General features: G+C 38.0%; 1 protein-coding gene across 6 annotated transcripts in view; it reads left to right on the forward strand.

The window, feature by feature from the left end:
* LOC149312631 (FERM domain-containing protein 4A-like) overlaps nt 1-14,485 on the forward strand; it is a 508,349-nt gene that overhangs the window by 409,461 nt on the left and 84,403 nt on the right. For all 6 annotated transcript variants that reach the window (XM_089525042.1, XM_089525041.1, XM_089525039.1 and 3 more), the window contains 4 exons: nt 7,056-7,139; nt 10,154-10,219; nt 11,122-11,179; nt 14,102-14,188. In XM_089525042.1, coding sequence (XP_089381168.1) covers nt 7,056-7,139; nt 10,154-10,219; nt 11,122-11,179; nt 14,102-14,188 — 295 coding nt within the window. The remainder of the gene's footprint in view (nt 1-7,055; nt 7,140-10,153; nt 10,220-11,121; nt 11,180-14,101; nt 14,189-14,485) is intronic.

Genomic DNA, 14,485 nt, shown 5'->3' on the forward strand with positions numbered 1-14,485 from the left:
AACATCTCAGATTGCCTTAGTCATTAGTAAGACTGTTCCTCTAAAAGGCCAGTAGAAATATTTAGCTATTTTACCATGCAAACTTATTTATTGCAGCAATGCCACAGAAGGATTGCTGCCAGTTTGTGTTAGTTGTACTACAATGCTGGTAGCATCGAGAACTAAATGCAGCAATATCACGACCCACAATATCTATTACTTATAAAACACATGTGATCATCTTCATCACATTCATTTGTGGCTGCAGCACCAGCATTTAACCACTGTGCCAGCAGGGCTCTTATAATGATAGTGACACTGTCAGATTCCTGATAATGAAAACAGTGGCTGGTCATTTTAATTTTTGCACATGTTCTGAAGATTCTACCCATGAAAGGGATTATGCGATACTATTTATTTTGTGAGGTTTCTCTATTACTGCTTTTAATGTGTTACTAAATAGGTTTCACAAATGTGCTGTTAGTCATTTTGAGCGTACATTCACTTCATGTGCACCCACTTGAAAGTGAACAGATTGTCAAAGCAGGAAAATGAGGAAATAAATCTTTAGATAATAGGATCAGGATTCTAATTCCAGGGTTCTTTGACACTGCCAAAATGAAAAGGGAAAACTACTTGCAAGAGCCACAGTTTGTTATCGATAGGCTGCTTCAATTCCATGGATTCTGAGGAGAGCCAGACAGTAATCTGCAGGCTTTAGAGTCAATAAATGCATCTTGTGTAACTTCCCTCAATAGTTCTTCACAAAGAATGCTCCTTGTTTCAGGCTTCAACGTATATTTTCCTCTCAACAGGTTTATATTGTATGAAGCGAAAGGACTAATGTGGATTCTTCCTAGTCAATCTGATTGTTTCTCATTTATTTTAAAAAATTGAGTGGTAGTTATATTGATCATATCCCAGAAAGGGGGGGGGGGGTATAGTGATACCAGTAAGGTGTAACTGTTTGAGTGCTGGATTGTGAATCTGGAGACTAGGCTTTGAATCCTTTCTCAGCCATGGAAACCCATTGGGTGACCTTAGGCAAGCCACATTCTCTCAACCTCAGAGAAAGGCAAAAACAAATCCTCTGAACAAATCTTGCCAAGAAAATCCTGTGATAGTTACACCTTAGGGTCACCATAAATCAGAAATGACTTGAATAACAACAATAACAACAATTAGGCACAGCCAAAAGATGCAAAATGCATCAGGAAAGCTTTCAGTACCCACTGGTTTCTTCATCACAAAGATAGTAAAGAAATCATGCAGGGGAAGAAAGGTTATTGTGTTTGGGGTCACAAGTTTGCATCTTTTTTTGAGGTACAATAACATTCAACATCCACAAACAACGATATCTATTGTACCAACCAAAATGCACATCAGTTTGGCTGTCCCAATAAAGGTATCATTTTGTGGATTTTGGATGCTATTGTCCTTTACTGTATGGTCAGCATGGCTACTCCCTGATGTTTCTTTTTTGAGATGTTTGCTTAATGAGGTTTTGAGGGAAGGTCCTTGAAAATGGAGTCCACATAATCCCTGGCCATATAAGGGGAATGGCAACAAAGGCAGTAAAAGAAATGTATGCCATTGCCAGCAATCAAATGCCTCCTTATGAGAACCTGGCCTGTTGCTGCCAGTGGAGAGGGAAATGTTATTGCATTTCTTTTACTGCCTTTGTTCCCATTTGCCTATGGCCAGTGTATTACAGTGTGGCTATGTGCACTGTGTGTGGCTATATGCACTGACCTTTTCTCAAGGCCACTTTTCTGGCATAACCACCTCTAAGTATTCTTTGTCTAAGGAAATCCTATGAAATTCATAAGATCACCGTAAGTCAATAGGCAACGTGGAGGTACATATGTGCACACACATGCATGCACACACACAATCATTTTAAGCACACCCTACAAACAAGATAAAGACTTGTGAGCAATACTGACATTGACACCATCACTTTACTCCCCCTCCATGTTTTTTTTCAAATGGACATTGAATGCTTACCAGCTGCAGTTTAGTTGGCCTCCTAAAGGCCTTGCTTATTTGTTCCGTATTGCAGTAATTTTTTTAAAATAAATTACTTGTTTCTGGTGACAAAGTTGAAAGGCATAGTGATTATGCCACAAACTATTTATTCTATGAGTCAATTAATTAGATTGGCCATATTGTACATATCTTAAGAGAAACACTAAATCACATTCAAAAAGCTACATAATACAGATACACACCATAGGGAGTTATAGCAACATGTATCCTGTGAGAAATCTCATGCTTTCCCAATCTAACGCATAAAGTGATTCTGAATTTTGCATGAATAGATGAAGGCCATGCTTGTTCATTTTGATTCTATTTTTAGTTGGCAAATCTGGGCACAGAATTTGTTCTTTTTAACTCAGTAATTATGAAGCACCTAATATAACTATCTTACTGGTACTGTACTACTACAAGTTCTAAATATGCTGCTGCAGCTGCTGTCTTTCTGATACAGTATCTTGGTTTTGAAGTAATGCTGAGTCTGAGAATAGTCTTTGAACAAGGGAAGGTATATTACAAACTCATATGGAAACAACAGCACATTTATCCATTTTTGTATTTATATTGGTGTGTTCAAAATTCAGTAGTGAAAGAGGAGTTATGTTTTCTTCCAATAAACAAATAGCAGCGGATATAGGGGATAAATGAGGGAAATGACATAAAGGAAAAAGTTGTTTTTTAAACTACCATGATTTTGGTCTAAATCAGGTCTCCACGGCAGTTTTTTTCCTTTTTATTTTAAATTGGCTACATCCTATCTATGGATCATGCATGTCATCACAAAGGATTTTAGCAAGCGTCAAAAGCTAATGTCTTACAAGTGATCAGTTTGTATAAATATCATTGTATGTCAGAAATCAAATACAGTCAAATACTAAATAATATTGTGCGCTAATGCTTAAATACTGCTATACAGTATATCAAATACACTAATACAAACCAAACCCACAAAGGAGTCTCCTTGAACAGCAGCCTTTAACTATCTGTCTTTGGCATTTTAAGTCAGAGCATGTAATGAAGTAGATGGAAAAGTAAAGTACATCTAGCTGAGTACTAAATGGTGATAATCAGACAGGAAGAAGGCAGAGGAGTTAATTGCCACTAAGCAATGTATTTGCATAATGTAAATGTGCAGTTTGTAATTTTCATTCCTTGTAATGAACTTGCACTTAAGCAATTAGTGTATGTTAATGAATTACAAGAGCCAACATGCTGCCTTACTTATTGCACCATGACAGTGATGATAAACACTGTGTTTCTGCTAACATTTTTTTCTTGAAGAATCATTTCTTTTTTTAATTTGAATGTAAAGCAGACCTTTGCAACCCACTGAGGGTTTGATAAACCTCTTGATTTTATAGCCTTCCTATGAATGCAAAAACAGGATAATTATCATACAGGGCTGGCCCAAGACATGTTGCTGTCTGAAGCAACACACACTTCCCCTCAGACAAAATGCCGCACGCCTGGAGCCAACTTGGTTGTTGCAATACGTGAGGTAGACAATCTCACATACATCTCTCCCCATCCTTGAAAGTAGAAAAAAAAACAATAACAAATGAACAATTTGCTGCCTTTTCATGACATCAAAAATCTGCTGCCTGAAGTGAATGTCTTACTCCAATGGTAGGACCCAAATTTCTGGACCTCAATTGATATAGCTGTGTTTAAAAGAAGAGAGAGAATATTTTCCAAGAAAGCCTCTAGGTCCAATCCACACTGCAATGTATAATATAACACAACAGGCCAGGGTAGCACACAGGCCACTTGGTGTGTATCCCTAGGCCCCTTAACCTTATCATATTTCAACTACATCTAGGTGATGGATCCTACATTCTTTCTCATGACTCATAGCCAAACAAGGTGTGACAGAGTAGCCTCAATTATTTTGCTCACATATCACCACTATTCACATACAAAATAAAGTGTAGTTCAGGTTTTCATTTGGGTTGTTTTGTTTTGTTTTGTTTTTTACATTAAGCATCATGGATAGGTAAGATGCGTGAAACCATTTTGTCTCATCTGCACTTTTTATCTCACTGTGCACTATTTTGCTGTAAGCACTTTTCTACCCGGTCAGGCTCACTTTGAGCATTAGCACTTTGCTGGGAGAAAAAGGATGAAACAGTTATACTGAGTCAGTGTTGGGGATGTCTAGGGAGTATTGCTATTGGGGTTGCAATACAGTTCTAAAATTTCTAGCATTGCAGAGAGTGAGACACAAAATTATTCACACCTAAAACTCCTATATTTGCTGAGTTTGCCTCCCCTTGGTTTCTGCCTGTGCTTTTTCTGTGGGTGCCTAAATTGTATTTTTAAGTGCTCAACTGGAGTTTTGAATTATTGCAATGCTAGAAATTTGGAGGCTAAAGGAAAATGTCACTGGGGGCAGACATTTTATTGGAGTGCAGTGCCCTCACTTAGCCTCCCCTGTAGTAACAACCCTAGAAGATTCAAAGATATAGCCATGTTAGTCTGTTGAATTAGTAAGTAGAGAGATCTTGTAGCACCTTTGAAACTAACTGCAAGAAAGAATTTTGCAGCTTGAGCTTTTGTAAACTTCAGTCTACTTCCTCAGATGCTTTTACCCTGAAGGATGGTTTTGCTCCATGCACCTGTGCTCTTTGTTGTATATTTTAAAAAAAGGAGGACCTCCCCCATTTCATATGCAACTTAGACAAAAATATGGATATAAAAATTTGGACACCCTGCTTTGTCCTCAGAATAACTTTTTCTGACTCCCTGAACTGTAAACTTCAGGCTCCCATTGCTATTTCCATCTTCCACATGGACAGAAAACCCTGACTTAAACAACCCAAGGTTTATTTCATGATGTGTGAAAATTGGCCTCTAAAATTTTTTCTGTAGTACAAAAGGTATATAACAAGGATCTTAAAAATGACAAAAATAATTTGTTTTTGCTGCTTGCAGTTCCAGGGTGCCTTTGACACTTCACACTTCCAGAGCTATTATTCATGAGGAGATTTGTCATGTGTATGACAGTTGTCTCTTTGGCTTGAACCCTCCACTTTGGAAACTCCCTCCCCTTGGTTCCCAGACAGTCCCCTGCTGGGTTTGGGCAAATTACCAAGGAGTCCTGTGCTGGCTCTGACTGGCTTGGGGAAAGTTCTTCTGTCAAAGAGGCAAAGAAAGATTTAGCTACCTTGTTAGAGTGTAGACACTGGCTTTTCCAGCTTTTCAAAAGCACAGTAGCAACACAGAACAAAATTTGCATAGATTACAGGTGGTGGGAGACTTGTCTGTCTGACAAAGTACAGTTGTGTAAATTGCACTATAATTGAAAATGTTAATTTTAGCCATAGGGCAATCATAATGGAATCTGGATATTATTGTCAAACCCCCTTTTAAACAATATTCATCTGTCTTTTGTTTGTTGGAGAAAAACCACATTGCTTTTCCATATATACTCCACAGTCGACCTCATATATAAGTCAAGGGCAAGTATGGGGGCTAAAATTATGGATTTTGATATGACCTGTGGATAAACTGAGGGTAAAATTTAGGTGCATGTAATGTAAAGGATGAAGTAAAGGAAAACAATGCCAAAGAACTTACAAAATTCCAGCAGGCATAACTGTTTGTGCACATACTAAAGGCAAGGGGTCATTGCTTCCAGGGCAGATTAAACTTTTACCTTTCACCATATATATATATATGTTAAAATACAGTACTCACATTGTTCTGTGTTGATAAGTCAACTCAGGGTTTTTTGGGGTCAATTTTTTCACCTAAATTTCTAGACGTATACATGAGTATACTGTATACAGTAAGTGCTTTGTAGGGATATGATGTTTGCACAACATTCAAACAACAATGTTTTATACCTCTAAAATCCACTTCTCCCCTCCCCACGTGCCCAATAGTATCACAGCTTCAGTTATCACTTTTGTATGGAATGTGGTTGTTCAAGTGTTGTAAATATTTGCTAATTACCAGTTTTGGTCTAGCTTAAATTTTCATGCAAATGATTTATAGCTCCATAGATACTATCCTGAGAATCAGCCTGGTGTAGTGTGGGAATACGAATCTGGAGACCATCCCCACTCAGACGTAGAAACCCACTGAGTGACATTGGGCAAGTCACACCCTCCCAGCTCCAGAAAAAAAAAAAAACCTGATAGGTTTGCTTTAGGGTCACTAAATGTGGGAAAGACCTTGAAGGCACACAACAAAGATGCTATCCTGATAACCCCACACATACTCTGTACTTAAATGTGAGTGCAGCAGGGTAAACAGACATTCCAAATGTTGGCCTGTTTTCCATATTTTTAAAGAGTTCTGCTAGTATCTAGATGTCATTTAGAGGCTTGGTTGCTGCATTATAAGGACTATGTGATAAGTGCTTGGTTTTGAAAATCAAACTGAAAAAGCTTGAAGCTAGCTCTGTGAGTTTTGGTCAATCAGTCATTCTGACCAGTTAGAAGTGTGCTCCCAATTCTTCAAACTGCAGGTTTTTAATGCAAATACATTCACTTAGATCATTTAAAAAATCTTTCTAAGCATTGTAGAGAGTGTTGTGTCCTCTGTAGTGCTGAGATTCACATTTTCTCCATCAAACAACAACAAGCAGAGGATAGAGAGACTTGTTAAGACATAAGTACCAAGCTGATGCTCTAATAATCTTCATTTTGGGGTGCTTGGGAGAGTTAATTCAGGGGGACTTCATCTGGATCTCTTCCATCCCTCCTCTATTATGCAAACATTCCCACATAATTTTCCCCCCGAGAATACACAGCTGTGGTTTTTTACCTTCAGAACTAGTAGTATGAAATGGGGGACAAAAGAAACTGAGACATCTGTGATAGCTTTGCTCTGATTTTAATGCCATAGTGGAAAGGTTACTACACTCCCTAATGCAAAATAAATAAAAGGAAGCGGGGCAGGAGGGAGCTGCCCCACAGCATTTCATTAAGAGAGAACAGATGTTCAGGCCAGAGTAGTCAGCCAGCCATAGCAAGTCTCATGGTTAATTTCTTGTAACTAAATTTCCTTTTTTTTTTTAATTTGGTCTTTTCCAGCAATGAAATTGTAAGGACTGACTTAAAGAAACTTCCAGCTCTTCCAACGCAAGCACTTAAGGAGCATCCATCTCTTGCTTACTGGTAACTTTTCAATACCATTCATTCAATACCATTTACTCATTTATATGGGAGAAATTCCAAGACTGCTATGTCTATATATTCATTCATTATACATTTATTATGGTTTCCCAACAGTTAGTAGCTCTGTTGCCCACCACCACCACCTCCAGAAAGACTTTAGGGGATTTTTGTCAGATTGTTGAGAATGCTTAGTCAGAGATTCCTCAACAAACCCCACCTCCACAATTACATTCCCCGGGGATTTCTTTTTCTTTTGTACAGAAAACCATTCATTCATGTGAGCCTTATCCTACCACAGTGAGAACTGAGGTTTAGTATTTCATCTAAACCCACTGCATATGCCAAGGAGAGATAAAGAGCAATTCCCAATGCTGAACCATTCTATTAGTCCTGTGTAAAAGCCTGCAGCCACTTTAATATATTATTAGATATGGGAAGTGATATAAAAGTTGATTGAATAAACAGTTAAGAGAGAGAGAGAGAGAATGATACAAGCAGGTCTGATCCCTCCCCCCAAATATACTGCATTTTTGCTATAAAGGTTCCTAGGCACATGATTGTAGAATGCCAACCTCTTACATGTATCTACTGTGAAATTTCTTCAGTCAAACAGACTTGGCATATCTCAGGGCAAAGTGAGGCTCTGAAGCAACATGCAATCTCTCACCAGCTGTTTTTGTAGCATTAAACCCTTTGAGACAGCTGCTTTTCTGGCCCCTTACAAGGGGTGAACTGCCCACTTTAAAAGCCTCCCGGAGAGGTCGTTCTCCTTTTAAACAGGTTGTAGAGCAGACCTACATTGTTTAACATTAGAAAATACCTATGTGTGTTTTTAAACCAACAAAACTCAGAAATTAATTTCCACCCATTTCCAATTTTGGGGGTTTTATTTTTTGGCAGTTCCCCTGAGTTCAGGTCAGGAAATAGGTCACTAGATCCACTGCAGATGCCACCCACTACCTATTTTGCTTAATGCATGTCTTGCCTACTGCAGTGCTGGTGCTGACAATTGTCCCTGTTTAGGTTGGTACAATATGTAGCAACTAAGCTGCTAGCTGGGGCATGGTATCAAGTTTGTATGTCCCGATATTGTAAGATTATGGTAGTTGTTTGTTGCTTTAGGGGTCTAGTTCGAAGTGTTGGTTTTAGCCTTTCTAGACTGCGGATCTCATGGTGCACTGTCCAAATGTCAAGATCTTCAGGAGAGATCCTCTTGAGAGTATCATCTCCTGTTGAGGCCATATGATGTACATATAGAAGAGGACATTCTCCTGTGTTCCTCACACACTGTGTAATGTGCTGTCTTCAGAGTTGTGATCATTTCTAATCCTTGCTGCTTTTAGGAGAAGTGTGAAGTCACCACTTCAAAATGGTCTTTTAAACTGGATTACTTTTTATTGTGATGTGTTCACTGGCTTTATTGTTGTAATTTACTTTTAAATCATTTCTAACTTGGTTTCAATGATGCTCATTAGTTGCTGTAAGATTTGGGTCTTTTTCAGGGAGGTTGGTAATGCGAAGATTGGGTTTAAAAAGTTATATAAATAACTAAATGTAGTGCTTTGCAAATAGCCTCATAATAGTGCTGTACATTGTAATATTTTCTCCTCAGCATAACCTGAGAATTAAATGTGCTGGCAGATTAGATGATATGGCAACATGCACTTAAAATTGGAATGCCTTAAGGTCAAGTCCCCCCATCTGTCCCTTCTTTTTCTTTCATCAATGCAAATATGAATTAATTTGTGGAAATGCTGTTTGATACAACTAAGACAAGTTTGTCAGCTTTGCTGCTAGTGACTTATTCATGTTGCTTTTCAAAGCATCAGAATCCAAGCCCAGCTGTGTCAGGAAGTTCTCTTTATCTGCTATTACTTTAAATGTTTTTCAGTCTTGTATTTTGATGACAGCAAGGGAATATAATTTTCATTTTGTAATTTGGGGATCATTATTTATTCTCTCCCCTTCTGTCCCTACATTGGAAGGATTACCCATATCCTTGGCCAGGGACTATTTCTTCAAATTAAGTCATATTTCAAGGTGGTACAAGATGTTTGTGTATGTAAATTTAGTGATAAACTGGGGCAGTTAAAGCACTTAACCAGGAAACCTTGGAAGTCCTAGTACAGCTGCTATATTACCATTTTTTAAGGGGAAGTAAAATGAGTGGCTTTGCAGGTTGGAGCTGTAGGGTCCAGGTTCCGCTCACAGACTGGAATTTCCCCACCCGTGTGGTTGATGAACTTTTGGGAGGCATTTTAGTCTAAAGGGCTACTGGGAAATGAAAAGCAAAAATTACAGACAGTGAGAATTGCCTACACAGTGGCTATACAACAAACATCTATGTTAGCCAGTAATACTGCCATTCCCTGCCTGTACTGATGAGCTGTAGTGAGATAAAAGGCTCTTGACCCAAGCCACAGGAGATGAATGAATGATTGTTCAGCTGTTTCCCACTGGAATCTGTATTTGAAGTGTTTTTGTTCAAGAACGGCCACCTTTACATCATAACGGGGTGTGCTAAGAGATTAACCATGACACTTTCAGCATAAGGCAATAACTTTGCTTCCAATGGAGTGTGTGTGCATGTGCACACCTTCAAGTTGCCTGTTAACTTGTAACCCCATAAATTCCATAGGGTTTTCTTAGGATAGGATTCTCAGGATAGAATGTGGATTCCAAGTCATTGCTTTATAAGACATTTTCCCTTATCATATCATTTGAAAAGCACTACAGTTTGTGTAGTTTTTGATACTGTCTTCAGGTTTTCCTGCGTTTCTCTAGCAGCTGCTGCTGCTCTGGTGTGTGTGTGTGTGTGTGTGTGTAAAAAAAAGAATGCATTCATTCATTTACTAGCTGTGATTTTCTGCTGTCTATTGTTTAGTATTTGTAGACATCTTTTAGTTTCTGGTGTTTGTTACCACCGTTTTATGAGACACCTCTTCTACAGTGGAGGTCCTTCGCTATTTTTTCAGCTGCTAAAGGTAATAAGATTCTGTTTCTCTCCTTCAAAGTGAGGATCGAGTTATTGAACATTACAAGAAGCTAAATGGACAGACGAGAGGCCAAGCCATTGTCAAGTAAGTTGGGAAAGGGAAATTCTGTACTGTGATGACCTTTGTCTCTTGGATATATATGTAGCATGCATTTAGGATGGTAAATTCTACATGTAATTTGACCTGTAGCAGTGTGTGTGTATTTAGGCAACAGTTTTCAAACTATATTCCAGGACATACTAAGATCCTTCAGAAGTTTTTCATGGGTTCTTAATTATAATATCAACAATAATGGACAAGTCTAGTTAATTTTACTGCTTTTACAGTACTAGTCTTTGTCTACAATCTAGAGTTTCAGATGAATAATGAATGTATTCAAAAGTGTGCATTCAGTTGAAGCAAGGCAATAGTGAGATCCAAACAAAAAATTAACATGTACACTAAAACATATTCTGCAGTTTACAGAGATTTTGAAATGCGTAGTCTAAGGTTCAGCATGTACATAGTTCCTGGAAAATGGAATGCTTGAAAACCAATGTTTTTGCCTAAACCCTTTCAGACTAATACTCCTCTAGACATGTTCATTTTATATTTGATTTAGATTTCAATAGAAATCTTTTGAAAGGCACTCTAGTAAATAACACATTACTACAAAATAAACAAGCATTTTGATATTTAAAAAGCCAAATAATGGTGGTTAATATTGCTGGAATATTCAAGTGAAACGTAATGAGATCTTCAACTCCCTTTTAAAATATCTAACAATTGGTCTAACAACTATGGCACTTTCCATCAAGATTAACACAAATAAAACATTTTTTAACATCCAGTTATATGTATTCACTCACACTGTTCAAGTTTTAAAGGATCCCTTTTTAGTACGTACACTCCCTAGAAAGGGCACTCAGCTTTATGAATCTATTGTGTTTACATAATCTTTTGCTATTTCTGTCTTTGACTCACTTTTTAAATGTTTATTTCCACAGTTACATGAGCATTGTAGAATCCCTTCCAACATATGGTGTCCACTATTATGCAGTTAAGGTAGGTGATAACTGGAAATATTCAGTTAAATGTACTGGCAATGAACAATTACAACAAAATAATTATCCTTATTAACAATTTTCTGTAAGATAAACTAATAGATATAATGATTTCATTAAAATATATAAGAGAAAGATCATTTCAATATAAATGTTAATGGTTTAACTTACTGGGACTAAAGTGTTTAATTATCTTTGAATTGCAGCTTGAGTAGATTGGTTTGTTGCAGTTTGTACTGGAAACCTGGTGCTTTGATGCTTCTGAGTTACTTTTTAAATTTGACATTGCTATTAATATTCAGTGCAATTAAATTCTCATGTCATTGGTATAAAATAGAGCAGGTAAAGTTACCCAGGTCCAGGTTCATCTCACAACCTCCAGAACCCACTGCAGGTGACACCCCCTCAAAAATGACATTGTTTTTGCTGATGTTGGTTTTATAATCAGAAGTGAGAGGACGTTTACTTCTGGTTTTAAAGAAGACATGAGAAAAACATCCTTCTCCTAAATCAAAGATATAGCCCTTGGTTTAGAAGAGAATTATCCTTCTGGAGGCTTTTGAACAACTACGCCAAAATATCTAATTTACCGATGAACAATTCTGATGAACTGGTGAATAAGAACATTGGAGTTTATCACACTAGGGAGATCCTGCTGAAAAACATGATTTAAACTAGATTCCAATTTTTTAAAAAACAACACAAATGCGGAAAGTTTATCACACTGGATGACCCCCAAAGTGAAATAACGCGAAGTTAAACAGAATGCAAAGCAGAGAAAACTGGCAGTTTATTACTTTCAAGAAGTTCCAAATGTAAAAAGCTGCCGGTTTTCTCTGCTTTGCGTTCGATTTAAGTTCACGTTATTTCACTTAAACTGTGACGTCGTCTGATAAACTTCCTGCATTTGCAGGGGTTTTTTTTTGCTTTAAATCTCTTTTAAATCCTGTTTTTCTTCAGGATCTCCCTAGTGTGATAAACTCCATTGTCCTTTTATTATTCTTTGAGCAGTGGTTTGAATTGTTTATTGAACAATATTCACACTCAAACAACAACTGAGAAATTAAGATATAATTAAGTTGCTATTCAGCTGTAATGTTACTGCTGCATTGGACTGGAGTCAAAAGTGGGGCAGAAGCTGCACAAAAGAAGCTACAGGAACACTTTAAAGGCACTGTAGTCCTGACAAACCTCAAGGTTTCCTGTAAAAAAGTACAGGGGCAGCCATGATGGCCAAAAGACACATTTCAGAATTCCAATTGTGGTACAATAATACCTTTTATTGTTGTGTGTCTTCAAGTCATTTCAGATTTATAGCAACCCTAAGGCAACCCTATCACAGGGTTTTCTTAGCAAGTTTTGTTCAGTGGACTTTTCCCTTTGCCTTCTTCTGAGGCTAGAGAGTGTGACTTGCCCAAATCAAGCAGTGCATTTCCATAGCCGAGCAGGGATTTGACGCATAGTTTCCAGGATCCTAGTCCAATGTTCAAACCACGACGCCACCGGCTCTTCTTTCATTAGATGAACTGAAAAGGCACAAAAATGTGTGCCAGCATCTAGAGCTCTTCTCCATGCAAGATAAAAAAGGCAGGGAAGGGGAATGGGGAATGAATTTATTTTAACTTCATGCCATAGTCTGCATATTCTCTTCAGATATAATGGTAAGGAACGATCTGTAGATATTAGATTTCCTCCTGAATAGCCTTTAAGCTTTCTGGGAACAGGAAAAGTAATAACAGGCAATAAATTTTGATACTCCAGTTTGAAAACACAATCCACTACATGAAAATTCAGAACTTTATCTTTCCAGTTCAAACTTCACAGGCTCTTTTGTGGGTAGAAGGCAGAGAGTTTGTAGGCAGTCTTTACGCTTAACAACATTGAAGTGATTTTAGGTGTTGCCTTAGGTAAGGGGATTGTACAGACATAATTTGGCACTTATTACTGGAGAAGCACATTTTGTTTCCTGAGGCAAGGGACATGGTGGATTCCTTGCCCCATGTACAGTAGCTTATCAGTCAGTAAGCTGAACTTTTCTTCAGCGCTGATAGCAGAACTGTACTTTCTCATTCACATGAAGATAGCAGCTTAGTTTACAGGATGCAGGAAAGGCTATGTAACCACAGCCCACAAGCACGGCACCTAATATCAGTGGCCTGAGACAATTACCTTACTTTGGAGAATATCACACGGGAGGCTTACTGTGTGTAAATCGCCACTGAATTGTCAGAAATCATGCAAAACCCATGATCTGCGTTCACACTGCTGCGCGCTTCTCCCATCAGTAAATCCTAGTGGAGGCATTGGCACTCACTAATATCTCACGAGTAAAGCATCCCTGGAGCCGCCATTTGGCAATAACGGGATCTTCCAAGCGAGCAATGACGCCTACACTTTACTGATGGGAGAAGCACGCGGCAGTGTGAACGCCGATCACAGGTTTTGCATGATTTCTGACTATTTAATGACGATTTACACACTCTAAGCCTTCCATGTGATATTCTCCTCAGCCAGATAGTAAGGCTGGCTCTGCTGGCAGTCCATTTAAAAATAGCCATAAATCGGGGGGGGGGGGGGGGGGACGGGACTTGGAAATAGCAGATGCTAACAACCTTGGATGCATAATATCTTTTGATTTCTAATGAGTCCACCTTTCTAGAAGAGCCTCACATGTATGGATTCATAGTCAAGAGTGAGCAAAGTAAGATGATTCCTGTCACAATGATTAGCATGGAAACCATCTATATTAAAAGATGTTTCAGTGATCAAAGAAATTATAATCAGGACTGTGGGAAATAAATCAAATTTGTTGAATTATTTTTTGAGAGGTAGGAAATTATAATGCCCTTTGTCCTTTTGTTATATTTCCTTACTAAAACTCTTTCAAAATAATATTGACTCTTGTATGTTTTTCCTTGCCTAGGACAAGCAAGGAATTCCTTGGTGGTTAGGACTTAGCTACAAGGGGATCTTTCAGTATGACTACCATGACAAAGTGAAACCAAGAAAGGTAAGCACATTCTGTAAAGAAACATTATTGGATGGATGATTGCCAGAAACATTTGTAGATCTGATTTGTCAGACAACAGTAGGGAGCTCAGAGTCTCAAATAATCCCTAATTTATTGATCTGCTGCAGTGATGGAAGACAGAGTGGAATGCAGCATTATTACATGCCAGAGAGCTTAAGCTTTCTTACCATTTTTAGTATATCCCATTATTCATAGGTGTCAAATGCTGAAGCAAATGGCACTACTTGAAGCCTAGTATTCAGTACTGAGTTATAATTGGTTTTAAATAAAGTATAT

This window comes from Sceloporus occidentalis, unplaced genomic scaffold (genome assembly GCF_023333645.1).
Source record: "Sceloporus occidentalis isolate IW3139 unplaced genomic scaffold, rSceOcc1.0.p SCAF_5, whole genome shotgun sequence".
NCBI classification, from domain to species: Eukaryota; Metazoa; Chordata; class Lepidosauria; order Squamata; family Phrynosomatidae; genus Sceloporus; species Sceloporus occidentalis.